The sequence below is a fragment of the Magnolia sinica genome, chromosome 9 (genome assembly GCF_029962835.1).
Source record: "Magnolia sinica isolate HGM2019 chromosome 9, MsV1, whole genome shotgun sequence".
Taxonomy (NCBI): domain Eukaryota; kingdom Viridiplantae; phylum Streptophyta; class Magnoliopsida; order Magnoliales; family Magnoliaceae; genus Magnolia; species Magnolia sinica.
Genome location: NC_080581.1, coordinates 3,157,649 through 3,181,474, shown reverse-complemented (window position 1 = coordinate 3,181,474; position 23,826 = coordinate 3,157,649). Strand labels below are relative to the sequence as shown.

Here is a 23,826-nt window from a genome sequence, read left to right as displayed (position 1 = left end):
TGATCATAGCATATGCCTTCGGGGCAGATGGTTTAGGGGCTCCCGTACAAGGGGTGTTGGCCTACATGAGCGCACGATACGCGCAGGATTGCTGCATGACTGGATAGTGTGATTCATGCATTCGCATTGTGTGATATGGTTACTGTATGCCCTAGCGACATCAGGGCCGTAGCCTCCACAGACGTATCGTGGTTGGCAGGATTAGATACCGGAAATACTGTTCTACATGGGGTGCGATAGATATCCCTGGGTGAAAGTCCCTAAACCCTTATGGTACCAGGAGGTTGCTCCAACGTCTAGATCGAGTGGATGCATGAGCGCTGATTGCCGATTACCAGACGGTTGCGTTTTCCACTGTGTCGTGGTCGGTTGGAAGGGGGTGCGGCCTTACCCGCCCGAGAGTAGGGGGCAATGCTAGGCTGAGTTTGACCAGCTCGAGGAATGGGTCCGCTATTGACGAGCCGAGCCTGATATTGGCAGGCAGATAGTGAGGTCTTTTCCATTCACCTTATTGTGCGCGATGGGGCGGCAATCTGGCTTGGAGTGTACTAGACCCCGGTGATATTCCAGATTTGAGCCGTATTGACATGTGGACTTAGATGAGGATTTGTATGCTTGACTTGCATTTTGCATTGCATGGCCTTGGTATGGTCGACATCATTCTTTGCACCGCATGGCCTTGGTACGGCTAATGGGATTCTTAGCATTCATCAGCATGTTCCGCATCACTCTGATACTGCATGACTACATTATCACCTTGAGCATACACTTTCACCACCCTCTAAGCTTTCTATAAGCTTATGCACGACCGTTGCGTGCAGGTGACGTTGGATCGCAGCAGCGCTGAGGCTTGGACGTGTGGCTGATCTTCTTTTGGAGTTTTGGTCTATCTTCATTGTATTTCCCTTATGCTCATTGACTTGGAAAGTTTTTTATTATAGTGGAAATGTGATGGAGTTTTTGGTTGTTGTTTGTGGGTTATGCCTTTGGTTATGCTTATTACGAATCAAACTGATGTTGAAAACCCTCCTTGTAGCATCCCAGGATCGGAACCTGGCGAATGGGCGCTGGGAGCCGAGAATGGGGTTCTACGGAGGCTGTCGGCGCCAGATTCGGCGATCGGAAATTTTGTGAGCCCGGTTTCCGAGTTTGGGGCGTGACACTGGGAATGGTTTAGAAAAAAGTCGTGAAAAGAAAGAAAGAAAAAGAGCATCCTATATTCAATAGTGAAAATCAGATGGCTGTGATTAGGGGTGTACATTAAGTTGAATCGAGTCGAGCTGGCCTTAACTCGACTCGGCTCGAACAGTGGCTGACCTCAGCTCGAACTCAGCTCAGCTTGGTCCTCAAGCTTGACTGGCCAGCTCGGCTCGGTTCAGTCAATAGCTCGGGCCAGCTCGAGTCGAGTTCAAGCCAAGATCGAGCCGAGTTTGCCATTGAGGCATTTCCACAAACACCTAAACTGCAACTTCAAGACCCCACTGTTTTACAAATAGAGGCAATGGTTTTTTGAATGCTTCATGAAATTATCTAAAAAGAGATGAATATAGATCGCATCGGCAATCAAAGGTACATACTAGAATAAAACAAGAATTGCATGTTTCTTCCTACAGCTACAAAACCTCTCTTGGAAGGAAGTTCGTGTTGCTTACATCTAATCCATATGATTCATGTATACATTCATTTTGAAAATGATGAGTGGTTTTATAACAGGCAAACGCCCACTGTTCATTTCTAGTAGTTGTAAGGCAATATCCTCCATGGAACAATCTTGCAGTATTCTTTCCGGTCTTCTTTGTACTTATGTGCACACCAAGCTTCATCTCTTCTTTCTCTCTCCATATCAGCAAAATAAGAAGATACAATGGGTAAAAGTATGGAACTATAGAACTGGTTCCACAAGGTAAGTCAAACCTTCCTTCCTTGCCACCAACCACATTTCGTTGAGTCATTTTTATCAAACAATTGGTGAGTAACATCAATGGCAAAGTAACCGAGTCACCAAACTGGTTCGATCCGAGTTCGATTCGAGCTAGAATCGATCTGAGTTGAGTCGAGCTGGGGCCTTCTCAAACTCGGCTCAAATTCATTTTTGAGCTCAAAAAATCAACTCGACTTGGCTCGAACTCAGCTTCGAACCGAGTCGAATCGAGCTTTTTTGAGTTGAGTTGAGCGAGCTAATTGAGGTAGCTCAGTTTGTGTACACCCCTAGCCGTGATCATCCTATTCATCCCAGTGATCGAAGAATCGGCTATTCGGATTGACCCACTCGGCCCTGAGTTGAGTTTGGACTCAGGTGGAGTTTGGAGGGATGAGCTTAGATGACTTTATGTCTGAGCTAGGCATATTTCCACTACTGATCCGTGGTGCTGATCCAGATAAGACGCAACCGAGTCAAAATCAGATTACCTGCAGAGTAACTTAGTACACTTTTATCATATGGGTAAACTCTCTTGGGCCTACCATGAATGTATGTGGATAATCCATGCTGTCCACCTTTTTTTCGGCTCATTTTAGCAGTTGATCCCTGAATTGAAACATACCCAAAGCTCAAGTGGGCTACACCAACGATATTTATTTGTCATCTAAACTCTTCATAAGATCATACTGACATGGATGAAGGGAAAATACAAATATCAACTTGATCTGAAACTTCCATAGCCCCCAATAAATTTAAATTTTCAAGCCGTTTAAATTCACACTATTTATGTAATGTGGTCCACTTGAGCATTGGATATGCTTCATTTTTTGGCTAAAGCCTTAAAATTATCTGGTAAAATCGATGAACAGAGCAGATAAAGTACATAAATCAAGGTGGGTCCCACGGAGTTTACTGAGTTACTCAGTACACAACTGTTTCAGACCGAGTCCAAGTTGACTCGGAAGAGTTGCTTCGACCAGGACAAGTCCACGATTAGGGCCGTTAATGGGCCTGGCTCAGGCCAGACAATAAAAAATTCAAATACTGATGGGTAACAGGCCCGGCCCAAAGTTAAAACGGGCCGAAGCCAATCTCAGGCCCAGCTCGTTGACAGCCCACCACAGTCCATGCTTTATACGGTGGATTCTAGAGAAGCGACGAGGGGCCCACATCTATGCACATTACATACTAGTTTTCGATTCTGACCGTCCAATAATTCTGACCATTGATTTGCCGCGGATGGAACACGTAACGAAAATCTCCTGAACTGGAAAATATCAACTAACGATAGTTGGACTTGATCATTAAATCTGGACCGTTGTTGTATTTATCTTTCATCAACAATCTATCTATACGCTAGAAAACGAAAGGCCAATACATTTCAATTGGGAAATTTTGAGCCATGACCCATCTATGGTGGGACAACTCTCTTATCAGAGTTGAAGGCCCGTTTATAGAGTGCGAATACGTGGGCCATGTACCATATACAGTCACCATGTGGTCATGCAACGCATATGCAATCCAGACCGCTCATCTAGTGGGTCCTATGACGCATGGGCCACACGGACAAATTTACTTACGGGAAATTTGCGACTGTACGACCCATTTACGGCCCTATTTACGAGACCAAGCCCACCTTATTTTTTCTGGCGAGAATACGCCCCAGCTGTACGGATTGCTGGCCAAAGGTCGAAAATGCCGCTGCTTGTTCCTTCAAGCGGATAGGTGGTGCTCGAAGACGAGCGCTGACGCTCCTCGTACTCCGAGTTGTACGAACGGTTCAAAAGATATCAAAGTTACATGGCCCCACAGTTACGTATTTATTATATCCACAACGTTCATCCATATTTCGAGATCATTTCGAAGCATTATCCAAGCAAAAAAATCATATCCAAAGAGCAACTGGACCACACCACAAAGAGCAGCAGAAAATTGATTTTCACCGTGGAAACTTTTGTAGGGCCCACCACAACATTTATTTTCCATCCAATCTATTCATAATGTCACAAAGACCTGGATGAAGAGGAAAAACAAATTTTGTAATGATCCAAAACTTCTGGGACCCCTAAAAGGGTTTCAATGGTAGACGTTCAATCTTCCACTGCCTTTTACAGTGTGGTCCACTTGATAGCTAAATCTATCTTATTTTTCTTCCCAAGCGTTAGTACGAGTTCGCCAAATAGATGGACGGTTTGGATATAACACATACCTCATAAAAGGACCCACAAAGGTGGTGGGGATTACAACAGGGAAAAAAAAAAGCCTAGTATCTATGGCTACGGATTATAACCGTAGAGATAACCGCAGCCAATGCTTTTTTAATATGTCCTTTACTATGCATCGAAGGTCTTTCAATATGTACTTCGATATATCGAATGTCTTTCGATTAATCGAAAAAGGTCCGAAACTGTCTATCAACTTTGCATAAAAAATCTTGCAATTTTCGATTAATCGAAGTGTATTCGATATGTATCGAAGATATAGCTACATATTATAGCCGTAGCCATAACTGTAGTCCGTAAAAGTCTATGCAAATTTTTTTAAAAAATTTTTTAAAATTTTTTTTATTTTTATTTTTACATGGAGAATTTTATTCTACCTACAATTTTCTCTAATACATATTTATATAAATATGTATATATAAGCATATAAAAAAAAAATTCTCTCTCTTTTTCATTTATTTCTTTATTCATTTAACAAGAATATCTTCTAAACCAAAATTAGTTACTTGATGTACCCTATATGATTTTGGGGTACGAGAAGCTACTTTAGCCAACTAACCTAGTTATTTTTCAAGATTCCATCAGGTCGATGGTCGAAAATTCATTTCATTCACTTTGCGGTCAATTTCAATCAGTTCGTGGTCATTTCCATGCATTTCACCGTCAATTCCCTCCACTTCACGGACAATTCCATGCATTTCACGGTCATCCCAAACTATTCCGTGTTGATTCATGGTCATTTCGAGGCATTTCACGGTCAATTCCCTTCACTTCATGGTCATTTGCATGTATTTCACGGTCAATTCGCATCAATGCAACTGACCGTGAAGTAAAGGGAATTGACCGCGAAATGCCTCGAAACGACCTTGAATCAACACGGAATTGTTTGGGATGACCGTGAAGTGATGGGAATGATCATGGTTTGAAGTGAAATGACCGCGAAATGCATGCAAATGACCGTAAAGTGAAGGAAATTGACCACGAAATGCCTCGAAACGACCGTGAATCAACACAGAATTGTTTGGGACGACCGTGAAGTGCATGAGAATGATCATGGTTTGAAGCGAATTGACCGCGAAATGCATGCAACTGACCGTGAAGTAAAGGAAATTGACCGCGAAATGCCTCAAAACGACCGTGAATCAACGCGGAATTGTTTGGGACGACCGTGAAATGCATGGGAATGATCATGGTTTGAAGCGATTTGACCGCGGAATGCATGCAAATGATCGTGAAGTGAAGGGAATTGACCGCGAAATGCCTCGAAATGACCGTGAATCAACATGGAATTGTTTGGGACGACCGTGAAATGCATGGGAATGATCATGGTTTGAAGTGAATTGACCGCGAAATGCATGCAAATGACCTTGAAGTGAAGCGAATTGACCGCGAAATGCCTCGAAACGACCGTGAATCAACACGAAATTGTTTGGGACGACCGTGAAGTGCATGAGAATGATCATGGTTTGAAGCGAATTGACCACGAAATGCATGCAACTGACCGTGAAGTGAAGCGAATTGACCGCGAAATGCCTCGAAACGACCGTGAATCAACACGGAATTGTTTGGGATGACCGTGAAATGCATGGGAATGATCATGGTTTGAAGTAATTTGATCGCAAAATACATGCAAATGACAGTGGAGTGAAGGGAATTGACCGCGAAATGCCTCGAAACGACCGTGAATCAACACGGAATTGTTTGGGACGACCGTGAAATGCATGGGAATGATCATGGTTTGACGCGAATTGACCGCAAAATGCATGCAACTGACCATGAAGGGAAGGGAATTGACAGTGAAATGCCTCGAAACGACCGTGAATCAACACGGAATTATTTGGGACGACCGTGAAATGCATGGGAATGATCATGGTTTGAAGCGAATTGACCGCGAAATGCATGCAACTGACCGTGAAGTGAAGGGAATTGACCGCGAAATGCCTCGAAACGACCATGAATCAACACGGAATTGTTTGGGACGACCGTGAAGTGCATGGGAATGATCATGGTTTGAAGTGAATTGATCGCGAAATGCATGCAAATGACCGTGAAGTGAAGGGAATTGACCGCGAAATGCCTCGAAACGACCGTGAATCAACACGGAATTGTTTGGGATGACCGTGAAATGCATGGGAATGATCATGGTTTGAAGCGAATTGGCCGCGAAATGCATGCAACTGACCGTGAAGGGAAGGGAATTGACCGCGAAATGCCACGAAACGACCGTGAATCAACACGGAATTGTTTGGGACGACCGTGAACTGCATGGGAATGATCATGGTTTTAATCTATTTGCCCGCGAAATGCATGCAACTGACCGTGAAGGGAAGGGAATTGACCGCGAAATGCCTCGAAACGACCGTGAATCAACACGGAATTGTTTGGGATGACCGTGAAATGCATGGGAATGATCATGGTTTGAAGCGATTTGACCACGAAATGCATGCAAATGACCGTGAAGTGAAGGGAATTGACCGCGAAATGCCTCGAAACGACCGTGAATCAACACGGAATTGTTTGGGATGACCGCGAAATGCATGAGAATGATCATGGTTTGAAGCGATTTGACCGCGAAATGCATGTAACTGACCGTGAAGTGAAGGGAATTGACCGCGAAATGCATGCAACTGACCGTGAAGTGAAGGGAATTGACCGCGAAATGCCTTGAAACGACCGTGAATCAACACGGAATTGTTTAGGATGACCGTGAAATGCATGGGAATGATCATGGTTTGAAGCGATTTGACTGCGAAATGCATGCAGATGAACATGCAACTTAAGAGACTAGAAGAAGCACACTATGAACACAACTTGGATAACATGGAGTGTGTACCGACATGGGTGTGTACTAACAAGCTAACCTAAAAAAGCAAAACAATATATATATATATAACACATTAGAAAAAAAAACAAAAAAATTACATTTCGATATATCGAATAGAACATGATATATCAAAACTCTTCAATATAATCGAAACCTAATCGATTAATGGTAGAGTAAGTTGTCGATTATATCGAAATCTAGTCGATATAATAGTAGTAAGTCATCCTTACAACCGACCGATATATCGACTATTATTCGATTGATCGAAAATGGTCACACACTGTCCAGCGACAAAATGCTTTTTAAATTGTATTATCGATATAATCGAGTAGATGTCGATATATCGGGGTATCGATATATCGACTAGATTTCGATATATCGAAAATTGTCAGAAAATGTCCAGTGTCGAACTGCTTTTTTAGTGCAATTATCGATTATATCTCCGATATTTCGATATATCGAAGTAAGTATATGTCGAGTAAATATCGATATATCGAAAATGTACCTTAATGGTCCAGCAACCAGAATCTTATTGACTGGGGAAGGGTTTCAAGTGGAGGAGGTGGGCCACCATTCGCTGATCGAGAAGCTCGATTTAAATGAAGAAGGGAGAGGAGATGGTGATGGAATCGAGGGTATGTTGTTGTATGGGTCAATTGAGAATGATTGCCCATCATCATCTGGTAAAGAATCTCTATTGATCGAAGTGCTCAAAGAAGGATATGATAATGGATTGGAGGATGTGATATTGCATCGGTTAATAGAGAAATCATCAGGTGAAGGATTTGAAGTGGAAGTGGACCACCATCCACCGATCGAAAGGATTAATTTGCATGAACAAGGGGTATGAGATGATGACAAACATGAGGATATAGCATTTGATGAGTCAATAGAGAGAGGGCCAGTTTCATCATCTGGTGGAGGATCTGAAGTGAAGGAGGTGGGCCACCATCTTAAAATTGAGGATATCTTTTTGCATGAAGGGGGAGAAGGAGATAGTAGTGATTTAGAGGGTGTGTTATTCCATAGGTCAATGGAAAACGAACCACTATCATCATCTCAAAAAGTATTTGAAGCGAAGGGAAGCCACCATCCACCAATCAAGGGTCTTGATTTACATGAAGGGGCAGAAGTAAATGGTAATGCACTGTAGGGTATGTTACTCTATGGATTCATAGATAAAAGGCCGCCATCATCTTTTGGTGAAGGATTCCAAGTGGCGGAGGTTCCCTACCATCTGCCTAGCAAGGAACCCGGTTTACATACAGATGGGGGTACAAGAGATGTCAATGGGTGAGAGAGTGCATCATTCAATACATCAAATGGGAAAGGATCCTAACCGTTGCCTAGTATAGGAAGTGAAATTGACAAGGTGGGCCATCATCAGCAGATCGAAGAACTTGGGTCACATTTAACAACCACAAACGGTGTGGTAGAACAGCCAAGGAAATGTTCCTAATCTGACCAACAAAGACATTGGATGACAGGAGGTAGTCGATCACAGACAATTTCGATTTCTTTCAAGTGTGGGAAGGTTGGACACTCGAATGCACGGAATTGTCGGAATTGACCGTGAAATGCATGGAATTGTCCATGAAGTGAAGGGAATTGACCGTGAAATGCATGGAATTGTCCGTGAAGTGGAGGGAATTGACGGTGAAATGCATGGAAATGACCGTGAAGTGAAGGGAATTGACGGTGAAATGCATGGAAATGACCGTGAAGTGAAGGGAATTGACGGTGAAATGCATGGAAATGACCGTGAAGTGAAGTGGAATCGTCGGAATTGACCATACATTGCATGGAAATGAGCGTGAAATGAAGGGAATTGACCGTGAAATGCATGGAATTGTCCGTGAAGTGAAGGGAATTGACCGTGAAATGCATGGAAATGACCGTGAAGTGAAGCAGAATCGCCGGGAATGACCATGAATGCAAGAAAATGACCGTGAAGTGAAGGGAATTGACCGTGAAATGCATCGAATTGTCCGTGAAGTGAAGGGAATTGACCGTGAAATGCATGGAAATGACCGTGAAGTGAAGCGGAATCGCCTTCATTGACCGTTCCATGCATGAAAATGACCGTGAAGTGAAGGGAATTGATTGTGAAATGCATCGAATTGACCGTGAAATGCATGCAAATGATCGTGAAGTGAAGGGAATTGACCGTGAAATGCCTCGAAATGACCGTGAATCAACACGGAATAGTTTGGGATGACCGTGAAATGCATGGTAATGATCATGAATTGAAGCGAATTGACCGTGAAATGCATGTAAATGATCATGAAGTGAAGGGAATTGACCGTGAAATGCCTCGAAATGACCTGAATCAACATGGAATAGTTTGGGATGATCGTGAAATGCATGCGAATGATCATGAATTGAAGCAAATTGACCGTGAAATGCATGCAAATGATCGTGAAGTGAAGGGAATTGACTGTGAAATGCCTCGAAATGACCGTGAATCAACACGGAATTGTTTGGGATGACCGTGAAATGCATGAGACTGATCATGAATTGAAGCGATTTGACCGCGAAATGCATGCAAATGACCGTGAAGTGAAGGGAATTAACCGCGAAATGCCTCGAAACGACCGTGAATCAACACGGAATTGTTTGAGATGACCGTGAAATGCATGGGAATGATCATGGTTTGAAGGGAATTGATCGCGAAATGCATGCAAATGACCGTGAAGTGACGGAAATTGACCACGAAATGCCTCGAAACGACTGTGAATCAACACGAAATTGTTTGGGATGACCGTGAAATGCATGGGAATGATCATGGTTTGAAGGGAATTGATCACGAAATGCATGCAAATAACCGTGAAGTGAGGGGAATTGACCGCGAAATGCCTCAAAACGACCGTGAATCAACATAAAATTGTTTGGGATGACCGTGAAATGCATGGGAATGATCATGGTTTGAAGCGATTTGACCGCGAAATGCATGAAAATGACCGTGAAGTGAAGGAAATTAACCGCGAAATGCCTCGAAACGACCGTGAATCAACACGGAATTGTTTGGGATGACCGCGAAATGCATGAGAATGATCATGGTTTGAAGCGATTTGACTGTGAAATGCATGTAAATGATCATGAAGTGAAGGGAATTGACCGTGAAATGCCTCGAAATGACCTGAATCAACATGGAATAGTTTGGGATGATCGTGAACTGCATGGGAATGATCATGAATTGAAGCAAATTGACCGTGAAATGCATGCAAATGATCGTGAAGTGAAGGGAATTGACCGTGAAATGCCTCGAAATGACAGTGAATCAACACGGAATTGTTTGGGATGACCGTGAAATGCATGAGACTGATCATGAATTGAAGCGATTTGACCGCGAAATGCATGCAAATGACCGTGAAGTGAAGGGAATTAACCGCGAAATGCCTCGAAACGACCGTGAATCAACACGGAATTGTTTGAGATGACCGTGAAATGCATGGGAATGATCATGGTTTGAAGGGAATTGATCGCGAAATGCATGCAAATGACCGTGAAGTGAGGGGAATTGACCACGAAATGCCTCGAAACGACCGTGAATCAACACGGAATTGTTTGGGATGACCGTGAAATGCATGGGAATGATCATGGTTTGAAGGGAATTGATCACGAAATGCATGCAAATAACCGTGAAGTGAGGGGAATTGACCGCGAAACGCCTCAAAACGACCGTGAATCAACATAGAATTGTTTGGGATGACCGTGAAATGCATGGGAATGATCATGGTTTGAAGCGATTTGACCGCGAAATGCATGAAAATGACCGTGAAGTGAAGGAAATTGACTGCGAAATGCCTCGAAACGACCGTGAATCAACACGGAATTGTTTGGGATGACCGCGAAATGCATGAGAATGATCATGGTTTGAAGCGATTTGACTGTGAAATGCATGCAAATGACCATGAAGTGAAGGAAATTGACCGCGAAATGCCTCGAAATGACCGTGAATCAACACGGAATTGTTTGGGACGACCGTGAAATGCATGGGAATGATCATGGTTTGAAGCGATTTTGACCGCGAAATGCATGTAATTGACCGTGAAGTGAAGGGAATTGACCGCGAAATGCCTCAAAGCAATACCGTGAATAAACACTAATTGTTTGGATAACCGTGAAATGCATGGGAATGATCATGGCGAAGCGATTTTGACCGCGAAATGCATGCAAATGATCGTGAAGTGAAGGGAATTGGACCGCGAAATGCCTCAAAGCGACCATGAATCAACACGTAATTGTTTGGGATGACCATGAAATGCATGGGAATGATCATGGTTTTTATGAGCGCGAAATGTATGCAAATGACCGTGAAGTGAAGGGAATTGACGCAAAATGCTCGAACGGACCGAGAATCAACACGAAATTGTTTGGGATGACCGCGAAATGCATGAGAATGATCTTGGTTTGAAGCGATTTGACCGCGAAATGCATGCAAATGACCGTGAAGTGAAGGGAATTGACCGCAAAATGCCTCGAAATGACCGTGAATCAACACGGAATTGTTTGGGATGACCGCGAAATGCATGAGAATGATCATGGTTTGAAGCGATTTGACCGCGAAATGCATGCAACTGACCGTGAAGTGAAGGGAATTAACCGCGAAATGCCTCAAAACGACCATGAATCAACACGGAATTGTTTGGGACGACCATGAAATGCATGGGAATGCTCATGGTTTGAAGCGATTTGACCGCAAAATGCATGCAAATGACCGTGAAGTGAAGGAAATTGACCGTGAAATGCATGGAAATGACCGTGAATCAAAACGGAATTGCTGGGATTGACCATGAAATGCATGGAATTGATCGCGAAGTAAATGAAATGAATGAAATTGACCACGAAGTGAATGAAATGGATTTTCGACCATAAATCTAATGAAATCTTGAAAAATAACCAGGTTGGTTGGCTAAAGTAGCTTCTCCTACCCCAAAATCATATCGGGTACGTCAAGTAACTAATTTTGGTTTAAGAGATATTCTGGTTAAATGAATAAAGAAATAAATGAAAAAAAGAGAGAAATTTTTTTTTATATGCTTATATATACATATTTATATAAATATGTATTGGAGAAAATTGTAGGTTGAATAAATTTATCTATGTAAAAAAATAAAAAATAAAAAATAAAAAAAATAAAAATAAAAGAAATTTATAAATCGGCACAGACTACAGTTATGGCTATGGTTATAATCCGTAGCTATTGGTCATATCATCTTCGATACATATTGAATACTCTTCGATATGTATCGAAAATTGCAGGATTTTTGAGATAAACTTGTTGGACAGTTCTGGACCTATTTCGATTAATCGAAAGACCTTCAATACATATAAAAGGAAATATCGAAGTGGCAAGGGCTACGGCTGTGGCTACGGTTATAATCCGTAGCCGTAGAAAACACCGTAGCCATAAGTTCCCAGCCTATTTATTTATTATTATTTTATTTTTTACTTTTGTAATCTCCACCACTTTTTATGGGTCCTATGATGAGGTATGTGTTACATCCAAACTGTCCATATATTGGATGAACTCGTATTAAGGCTTGAGACGAAAAATAAGACAAATCTAGCTATCAAGTGGACCACACTGTAAAAGGTTGTGGAGGATCGAACGTCTACCATTGAAAACCTTTTAGGGGTCATAGAAGTTTCGGATCATTATGAAATTTTTTCCCCTCTTCATCCAGGCTTTTGTGACCTTATGAATAGATTGGATGGAAAATAAATGTTATGGTAGGCCCTATAAAATTTTTAACGGTGAAAATCAATTTTCTCGTTGCTCCTTGTGGTGTGGTCCAGTTGATCTTTGGATATGATTTTTTTTTTAATAATGCTCCCAAATGATCTCGAAATATGGATGAACGTTGTGGATATAATAAATACGTAACTGTGGGGCCCATGTTACTTTGATATCTTTTGAACCGTTCGTACAACTCGGATTTCGAGGAGTGTCCGCGCTCGTCTTCGAGCACCACCGATCCGCTTGACGGAACAAGCAGGGGGCATTTTCGACCTTTGGCAAGCCATCCGTACAGCTGGGGCGTATTCTCGCAAGGGAAAATGAGGTGGGCTTAGTCTCCTAAATGGGCCATAAATGGGTCGTACAGTCGTAAATTTCTCATTTACTTATCGATATCCTCGTCATCCATCCATACACGTTGGAACGTGCACCATTGTCTAACTTGCCTCGGTATGGAACGGTGGGACCTTCTCAATGAACGGCCTGGATTTCCACATAGTGGCCCTCTCGCATAGAGGGATCACATGATATTCAACCCGAGAACACGTGGTGGTCGGTAGAAGCAGAGCCATGGTTCGGTGATCTGGACCGTTGATTTGATGTCCCATGCCAAAAAGTCTCGAATCACGGAAATCCAATCTGTGCGCCGTTCGTTTAGCCTGACCATGGATTCAGGTTCAAGGGATGGACGGTCATCATTTTACTTACGTACACCTCTTCCTATATGGTGGGCCACCTGATAAAATGGTGTCTGCGTAGTTGGGTTTAGAAAAATCAACTTCCCGGACCACCTAAAATACGCTTTATCCTTCCCGTACGTGACAAGTTGGCACGTGTGGTACGTGCTCGGTGTTTCAAGATGGGGGCCTGTCAACACTGGAAATTTCGCGTAGCTTGGGTGGATCACTGACTGTGGGGTCCCTTTTGACGTATGTGTCGTACATCCACGCCGTCCATCTGTTTCTAGAGCTCATTTTGTGTCATGTATAAAAAAAAGCAGCAGATCCAAATCTCAGGTGGACCACGCCACAGGAAAGAGTGGTGATTGAATCCCTACCATTAAAAACTACCTGAGGCCACTGGAATGTTTATTTGTCATCAAACGTGTTGATAAGGTCACAAAGACCTCGATGAAGGGACCACACCATATCAACTTGATTCAAAACTTTTGTGGCCACGGAAGTTTTTGATAGCAATCACTACTGTTTCCTGTGGTGTGGTCCACTTGGTATTTGGATCTGCTGTATTTTTGGGATCATGCCCTAAAACGAACTGAAGAAACGGATGGACGGCGTGGATGTAAGATAAATACATCGAAGTGGGCCCCACAGTCAGGGATCCTCCGAAGCCGCCCGGAAAATTTCAGGGACATGTTTGTCATTTTACATGAAAATGAAATAGTGCGAGGGGAAACACCAACTTCCGTGAGGCCGTGACCGTGGGGCCCACCTTGATGTATGTGTTGTATATCTACGCCGTCCATCCGTTTTTTCAGCTCATTTTATTGGATAGGACCAAGGACGAAATAGATCAAAATCTAATGTAGACCCCACCACAGGAAAAGTGGTGATTGAATGCTACCATTAAAAACATCTTGTGGGCCACAAAGTTTTTGGATCAAGCTGATATTTAATTTTTTCCTCCATCCATGTCTGTGTGACCTTATTAACAGTTTGGATGGAAAATGAAAATTACGGTGGGCCCTAAGAAGTTTTCAATGATTGACGTTCAATCATCCCTATTTCATGTGATGTGGTCCATATGGGATTTTGATCCTATTCATTTTTGTTTCCGTCCTTAAAATTAGCTGGAAAAAAGGATGGGCGGAGTGGATATAGGGAAAGATAGGCCCCACTGTTACGGACTCACCGAATCCGCTCTTACCGAAAAGTAGACCGTCGGATTCTTTTAGGTCATCAACAGCAGGGCCTTAAAAAACCCTAACCCTCTCTCATATCATCTCCTCTGCAGCAGGTCGCCGCTCCTCTCGACGACGGAAAGAGAACCCCATTCGACTGAAAAGGGTGAGTGAAAATCCACGCATTTTCTTCTTCGATCGTTTTAAAGCTGATCATTTCAATCTCGATTTCTTTACCTTTAATCGATTAGTGCATTTCAATCTACGTAAATATCTCAAATCCTTGCATGCAAATCCTAGATCTCTCGAAAGTTTTCTAGGTATGTCGATGAATCTAGAGTTTTTATTTATTTATTATCATTTCCTGTTTAAACTGTAAACATCTTTTCAATCCAAGTGTGGAAACCCTAGATCTCTTTGCGACGGGTTTTGAATGAATCTAGGGTTTCTTACCGCGATTTTCTTGGTTAGTGCCTGTTCGTTTCTCTGTGAAAGATTTCTAGGGTTTTGGACGAATCTAGTTTTTTTTTCCTATCATGTACTGTTGAAACTGTAGAAATGTTTTCAATCCCAGTATGAAAACCCTAGATCTCTCTGCGATAGGTTTTGGATGAATCTAAGGTTTCTTTCTGCGGTTCTCTGGAAACTACAATAAGCTCATCAGCTCCGCAAAGAAAAGAAACCTAGCTAGCTACAGGAAAGTTAAGTTGTTTTTTTTGGACGAATCTAATGGCCATCAAAGCTATGGTTGAATTTCGCTATGGTTGAATTTCTTTAATCCTATTGACACAACCCCTAGACCACTTTGGAAAGAGGAGTTGGAGCTGAATCAGTTGCCTGTTGAAACTGCAGTAGAATCTCTTCACTCGTGGTAATAAAATCCTAGATCGCTTGGGAATAGAAGCAGAAGCTGAATATAGGGCGCTGAATCAGTTGCCCATTGAAACTATGCTAGAATCTCTTCAATCCCACTAATAAGAACCCTAGATCACTTTGGGTATAGTAGGAGCTGAATCAGTTGCCTGTTGAAACATTGGGAGAATCCCTTCTATTGCAGTGGTAAAAACCTAAAACACTTTCGCATTAGGAACATGAGCCGAATCTAGGGTTCTGATCTTGTTCATGGTCTCTTTTAGGGTTTTCTAATTATGTGTTCTATGCTAGGTTTAGGTAATGAGTTAGGGCTTTGATTATGTTCTTATTCAAGGTTTTAGGTTCTTATATAATGGCCATTGGTTGAATCTGTTATGAACTGACATATCAGACATTTGGTGACCTTTCTAAATGTGTTTTTGGAGAGTGATTGTATGCAGTTGACTGTACGGTAAGTTAGCATACAGTTGAGCTGTGTGGGGTACACTGGGATGTATCCGTGACATCCAAGCTCTCCATCATGTGCGTCCTCCCATTTTTTATCCTGTGCCGAATGCGCAGGATGATACAAAACTCAGGTGGGCCACACCACAGGGAACAGTGGTGATGGGGCCATCCAACATAGAAATGCGGGACCCACTGGTTTGCATATGCATCCAATGTTGTCAAATTGCATAAAATTGCATAAGCGATCGCTCAGGCTGACTATTAAGCCATCTATATGCTGAGTTATATTATATTATATATAGCAAAACAAATTTAAATAATCAACAAGTTACACTGAGAAAGAATTAATTACTGAAAACTACAAATATAGAAATTTTATTGATAACTTGAATCTTGATGAGGTGATGCATACAATACAATTTATAACTTGCAACTTGTTACGATCTACAAGGAACTTGACTGTTGGCCATTATGCAATGGCTTACTAAAGTATGCCATTATGCAATTGCATACTTCCTGCATGGAATATGTGACCATGGCATAAGTGATCTGAGCCATGTTATGCGATTATGCGATCTCATATGACAACACTGATGCCATCCAACCCGTTCATTGGGCCCTTTCCTCTAGGATGCAGAGACACCTCATAAATTGGGCTGTTCCGAAAGTCAGGTGTGCTGTGGCATGCAGGGACACCTCATAAATCTCTCTATCGGAGAGGATTCCAATCCCTTGCTTGAATCATAGGTTTTGGTGAGTATTTCAAAAAGGCCACCCTTTCAGGATTCCAAATGTACTCGAGTCCAATTATGTCCAATTCCAAGCTCCCAAACGGCCCCTAAGGCTTTTGTTTATGTGCAGGCCATTTGCTTCAATACGTGTAGTTTTGTATGTTGTGAATTATGATGCATCTAGGGTTTTGGATGAGTTACAAAGAATGTGATGGATCCATAGTGACCCTTTTGGGCTTTTGAGATCTTTGCTATATTGCACCAATATGTGTTTTCTTACATGTTGACTGTTGGTGGAGCTTGTATTTTCAGATAAGGAGGGGTTTTGATCAAATTTAAGGTTTTTGATAATTTAAATCTAGGTCTTTGGCTGAACTCTCATGTTTTTGGGTACATCTATGGTTTGGTGAAAAATGCATGGTTTTGGAAGAATCCATGGTAATTTGGATTTGCATACTGTGGTGGTTTTTGCTCTCATTTGTAATGCAAACCCGAAAGGGAAAGTAAATAAATCAATAAGAAAATAAAGAGATTGTGGAAAAGATCCAACAATCCTCTAGCCAGATGCTAGAGATCACAAATGCAAGACTATGAGCAAGCTCAACAGTCCTCTAGTCTAGAACTAGAGATCACTTTCCCTTTGGTGTTTTGCTTTCATTTGAATGGATCTAGGTTAAATCTAGGTCTTTGGCTGAACTCTCATGTTTTTGGGTACATCTATGGTTTGGTGAAAAATGCATGGTTTTGGGAGAATCCATGGTAATTTGGATTTGCATACTGTGGTGGTTTTTGCTCTCATTTGGATGAATCTATTTGGTTGTACTCCAATGTTTTTGTGTACAGCTATGGTTTGATTGAATATATACTTTTAAATGGTTTCACGGTTCTATTCCCTTCCCCTTTTCAAACAAAAAAAATAGAGATTTATTTTGGGTGGATTGCAGTTCTTTTAGTGAAAAATGACTTTGAGAAAATCAGATTTATGAATATTTTTAATTCACAGAGAGATGGGCGAAGAAGCCAAGGCAGCAGCTGTGATTCCGGAATCCGTGCTGAAAAAGAGGAAGCGGAGCGAGGAATGGGCATTGGCCAAAAAGCAGGAGATCGACGCTGCAAAGAAGAAGAATAAGGAGAACCGAAAGCTTATTTTCAATAGAGCGAAGCAGTATGCGAAGGAGTATGAGGATCAGGTGAAAGAAATATATATATATATATATATATATATATATTGTTTTGCCTTTTACCTCGTAAGTGGGGTGTGTATTTTAATACCTCTCTCCCGCTCTCTCTCTCTCTCTCTCTTTTCTTTAGGAGAAGGAGCTGATCCAGTTGAAGCGTGAAGCAAGGTTGAAAGGCGGATTTTATGTCAGCCCAGAAGCTAAGTTGCTGTTCATCATCCGCATCCGTGGGTATGTTTGTCCCTTTTATTTTTTCTTGTTTTATTTTCTTTTTGCTCAGGCTATATTTCAATCAGTATCTTTGTCGTTGCTTACTTTTTTTTAATTATTTTTAATTCTACATATAGTATTAATGCCATGCACCCAAAGACAAGAAAAATTCTGCAGCTCTTGCGTTTGAGACAGGTGCGGTTAGGTTAGCGTTGGTTGTTTCTGTGGTTCCATTTCTTTTTAGTAATAAAAAACAATGCCTTTTTCTGAGGTTCGCTGTGTTTGTTTTTTTTTCCAAACCAGATATTTAACGGTGTGTTTCTGAAGGTCAACAAGGCCACTGTGAACATGCTGCATAGGGTTGAGCCCTTCGTGACATATGGGTTTGTATCTTAGTCCTATACTGTCATTAGTATTCCAAGCATGCTGTTTTTTTTTTTTTGTGGTACATATCTCATTCGTAGGACATGTCTGTTTCAGCTATCCCAATTTGAAGAGTGTGAGGGAATTAATTTACAAGAGGGGTTATGGCAAGCTGAACAAGCAGAGAATTGGTTTGACTGACAACTCTGTTATTGAGCAGGTAGAACGCTCATGCTTCATATGCTTTAAAACATGCATACGCTTAGTTGCCACTTTGTTCTCTAACATGGTACTGTTCTTTTATAGGCATTGGGTAAGTTTGGCATAATCTGCATAGAGGATCTCGTTCACGAGATCATGACTGTTGGACCCCATTTCAAGGAGGCCAACAACTTCTTATGGCCGTTCAAGCTCAAGGCGCCGCTGGGTGGTCTTAAGAAGAAGAGAAACCACTACGTTGAAGGAGGGGATGCTGGAAACAGAGAAGAGTACATCAACGAGCTCATCAGAAGGATGAACTAGCCCCTTATGCGAAATTTTCCTTCATTCCAGGTTCTTCTATTGATAATAGAAATTACTAGAACTCAGTTTTTCCCTGCAGGGGGGCAGTATTTTGGAGAACACGGAAGTAGTTTTGCAATTTTGTTGCATTTGGAATTGGAATTGGAATTGGAATTATGCTGTTTCATGAGTAGTGCATGTTTTTTCTGTTTTTATTAAAGATTCACCAATTATGCCTGATTCTGAGTGTTATAATTTGTTGTGCTAGATAACATGGGATGGGTAGCCTGTTTGGGTGCCACGTAAGAATGAGTTCATCTCATTTTAGTTAATCATATCATTATGAATGAGAAATGCTCTAACGTGCCCTCAAGAGTACTTGTAACTTTTTTCACTTGGTCTGAATTCTGTTTAAGTTCAGAAATGTCATGGGGTAACATACCAAAATTGCATGTTTGGTGATATAATCCATCTTTAATTTGGCCTTGTTTTCACAATTGGGTAGCTAAAGTGACTGTTTTAAGCCATCAGCAATCCATGATGGTCCCTAACAAATAGATGGATCAAATAGTTGATTGGACCTTTCTGTGTAAATGATCTTGACCATCCATGTTTAAGGCCATTGATCAGATAGCTGATATTTGTTTAGATCAGTGTGCTGTTTCCATGGTAGTCGATGAAATATGCACGCTGCTCTGATCTAACCCTATCGGACTGGAGTGTTGAAATGTCCCAATGCAAGTAGGAGCACTGGAGCATTTCTCATTATGTATTAGTGATGATCGTTATTGCTTTTTCTCATGATAATCTTTTTTTTTTCTTTTTCCTTTTAAAATCTTACCAAAAAGAAATGTCATCTCTGATAACACTTGTGAAACAAATAAATATCTCTTGTAAATAACTATGAACTCTTTTTAGGTTTCTACCTAACAGGTCACTTATATTTTCCCATTTAATTCCAAAATCGGTTCCATTAGAAATGGCAGGCTTTCTTGTGGTTGCCACTTTGTTCTGTACCAGCCCATTCCGATACACAAACGGACCTAATATAGGCAATATACCGTTTCAGCACTAACATTGAAAAGCATGATAAAGACCTGCAAGAGCTGGTTTGAAAGAGTACTCAGAGCCGACATGTGGCTCAAATTTATGGTGGTTTTTTTTTACCATTCTATTTCCTTTCCAGCATATTGTTTCTGATGTCCATACAGACCACTAAAATAGACTAAAGATGGTCCATTCATCAGGCAAATGTGGACCGGATGGTTTTTTTTTTTTCCCCCACTTAAGCCATTTATTTATATCCATTATTATGATCTAGTTAAAATGAGATAGTTGAAAATGAAGCCTCTAAAAGTGGGGGCATGGGGAAGGCCCAAATGGACAATGGGTGGAGGTGATAAAAATATGGCCTTATTGGGTGGAAGTATATCTTTGGCCGTCCCAATTGGATATGGGTAAGTGGGATAGAACATGGTTTACAGGTGCATTTAAATGGCCTATTGAGAGGAATGGCAGAACAGGATTATTGTATCTGACCTTAGTTGCGACAAGTCGTAGATGAAGATTTGTTTTTTCCATTTCATGGTTTCTTGTGGTCGTATTCACGGTCGGTCATTTGATTGGTGATGCCTTCATATGCCATCATCTGTGGCCAAGCTGCTTCAAGTTGGCGTGTCCCACATGTGGAGAGCTTGCTGTAAGGTACCTTTGGTGCCTAATTACCTTTTTTTTTTTATTATCAGAGATGCAACTCTGTACACCTGCCTATTGCTGCATTCCCTTGTCCGAGCACAACGGGTGTTTGGACAGGTCATCACTTTTTATAGACTATCATTCCACATGAACTTGAATAGCAGGATTAGCTTCATGTGCCTTTAAAAATTTGAATGATCCTCATATTTCATGGCGAGTCCAGCCAAATTAGTTTTGATCATTTTCTGTTAATTGGGATAAGGTTTAGATGATGATGTGGACTCGTTGGATGGGTGATGGGTCACACCACCTAAATCGATGGATGGCTAATGATTTGAGTCATTGTACATTGAGGTCCACCCAATGAGTGAAGTTGGACTTCTGATGCTAGGCAACCTGCATCTTTTGACTGGCTCGGATGTGGGCTGATCCTATCATCTGCATCTTCAATGGGCCTCTTTACTAATATTCTCTAGTAAGAGCGTTTTTAGGTGTTTTGTGACCCGTTGGATGCATCATACGGTTTTATTCAATCGAGGATTGTGGATCATCCAAGCATCTAATGGGCTTGAAATTTCACACGGTAGACCTTTTGCTATATGTTGTGCTGGATGGATGGTTTGGACCTGTCAACCGGCACCTCTCGGTAACGATTGCTTTCTGAAAATGACGAGTGAGCAGCTTTCCTCACAGATTTAATCAGAAAAGAAAAATTGGTGGCATCCAACCTTGTTTCACAGTTTAGAAAAAATGCTTTCCTGGGCTTTTGAAAAGCCCACATGCGTGTACAAGGCAGATCATGTACATGTCACACATGTGCCAGCAGGCACATGGTACACAATCCTAGCCATCCACTAGAGTGTTCCACTACAGTGTAGATGCCATGGCCTCTCCAGAGTTGGGTCAATGCAATAGTCAGGTGGGCCATAATTAAAAAATAAATATAGGGTTTTGAAGCACTTGGCTGAAGTTTGTAACATGTCTACCCGTTGCTAATATCGGGCCCACCTTTTGAGTGGGCCAGATATATTTTTTGGCAAGTACATGTACATAGTCGTACTCATCTTATGGATGGGCTAGATCAAGGCCTACTTAAAGTTCAATTAATACATCTTCCAAAATGTAACATAGTTTTAAGACTTGAATGTGCCTGCGGATTGTGTACTGAGTAGAGTTGGGCACCTGACGACTCGAATCCTCTGACTAGTTCAGACCCAAATCAACCTGAACCGCTAGGTTGAGTTGAGCCAAACCGAGTAGACTCTGTCTAATACGAACTAAAACCGAGTCAAGTTCGGGTCACCCAGTAACTTAATTCAACTCGACCCGAAATCCGACTCGATTTGACTTGACTCGATCTGAAACCCGACACGTACATTTAAATTTTTATTTTTATTTAATCAAGATTTGATGTTTCAGATCTAAGATGCCATGTAGCTGATGGAGAGGCTGCAATTCTAGCTGGTGCACTTAGGTTATGAGCTGTGATTTCAGTCCATGGATACCCGCTGCATGAGACTGGACGTGGTACTCATGACCGGGTGGACTCCGTCCGGGTTAATCCAGGCCAGACCTGGACTCGGATCAGATCAGGCATGCTGGACTTGGTACCGAGTCTGGTCGAGTTCGGGTCAGGTCTATTTCAAAACTGGGTCGAGCCGGGTCAGCCCTAACTCAGTCCGATTCGACTCAATAACCAACCCTAAATTATTGAGTAAACTCTATAGGGCTCATGGTGATTTATGCATTTTATCCACTCCGTCCATCCATTTTACCAAATAATTTTAGTGTTTGAGCCCAAAAATAAAGCATATCCAAGCTCAAGTGGACCACACTACAAAAAACCGTGTAAATTGAACATCTACCGTTGATCTCTTTTGGGGGCCACAGAAGTTTTGGATCAAGCTAATATTTTCGTTTTCCTTTCATCCATGTCTATGTGATCTTATGAACAGGTTGGATGACAAATAAACATAACTATGGACTCTAAGAAGGTTTCAACGGTGGAAATCATTATTCCCACTGTTTCCTGTGGTGTGATCCACTTGAGCTTTAGATATGCTTCAATTTTGGGCTCAACCTGCTAAAATGATCTTGGAAAAACGGAATGACGGGGTGGATAAACCACATACATTCATCGTGGGGCCCAACAGAGTTTACTGAGTATGCTAGATTGCAATCCCATTTCGTCTGATGCGACTCATCTGAGTTAATTCAGAGACGGTTAGACTGATCTGGTTCGATACCACGAGTCAACTATGACTCAGCCGAGTTGGGACGATTCAGCCCGGACTCGAACGAGTTCGTTCCAGTCATTTCCACCTTTACATGCAGCACGTGTGTCGACCTGGCAAGCGTGTGGGACATTAGTGACAATAGCAAATCCTATTACTAAGATTTAACGTTTTGAAGATCACCATCACATATTAAGCATTGTAGATAAACAGTATCATAAAATATAAACACATCTAATTGTATGGTTGAGATTAGTCAATGAACTGGACCAACTAGTTTAGACACTCTAGATTTACAAATCCAAAACTGAAATGGGCAAAGCCAAATTAATGGTCCAGATTGATGATATGGGTTATCCGCATTCCATTATCAAAACTTTTATTTTCACCCAACTAGTACCCATAATTAGAGCTTGGCATATCTGACACGATCCGGTGGATCCAACCTGATTTGACCCGATTCGAACCAAATTGACGGCTTGGATCGGTGCGGTTCGGGTATGATTAGGTAGATTCAATCGTTTATCGAACCGGGCTCGGATCAATGTCAATCCAGACCGGACTAATTTGAAATCGGATCCGTACCAATTTGATCCGGACCCTATATGGTGTGTATTTTATAGTTTCTAGTAAATTTTATTTTATATAAGTATGAACACTGATGAACCAATTCTTAATAGCATACTTTTTTTTAGAGAAAATAAATAAATAAAACAGTTTGAAATGGCCAAGGAGTAGTGAATTGGACGGATTGTAATAAGAGAAGGTTGGAGAACAGAAAGACTCATGGCCAAGGGTAAGCCAAAAGCAGACCACACCTGTATGTAGTTATATAATGATAATACTGATATTAATTAGTATTATTAAGATAATTATGATTCCATTTCTATAAAAAGGCCCACTTCAAATGAGTAGTGTCAAATAGAAATGAATCAACATCGTCTTTTCCTTTTTTTCAAATCAGAAACATAACAGTTCATGTATTTCAAAAACAGATGACCGTTGAGATTTTGTTTCTATATATAA

At 41.5% G+C, this 23,826-nt stretch overlaps 1 protein-coding gene across 1 annotated transcript; it reads left to right on the top strand.

Moving 5' to 3' along the window:
- The first annotated feature begins 14,589 nt into the window (after nt 1-14,589).
- On the top strand, nt 14,590-19,111 carry LOC131256672 (large ribosomal subunit protein uL30w). The gene is made up of 7 exons (XM_058257651.1): nt 14,590-14,734; nt 17,623-17,809; nt 17,931-18,028; nt 18,145-18,202; nt 18,311-18,390; nt 18,488-18,590; nt 18,677-19,111. Exons 2-7 carry the CDS (start codon nt 17,627-17,629, stop codon nt 18,890-18,892), a joined length of 738 nt encoding a protein of 245 aa, XP_058113634.1. The 5' UTR covers nt 14,590-14,734; nt 17,623-17,626; the 3' UTR covers nt 18,893-19,111.
- The last annotated feature ends 4,715 nt before the right edge of the window (nt 19,112-23,826 follow it).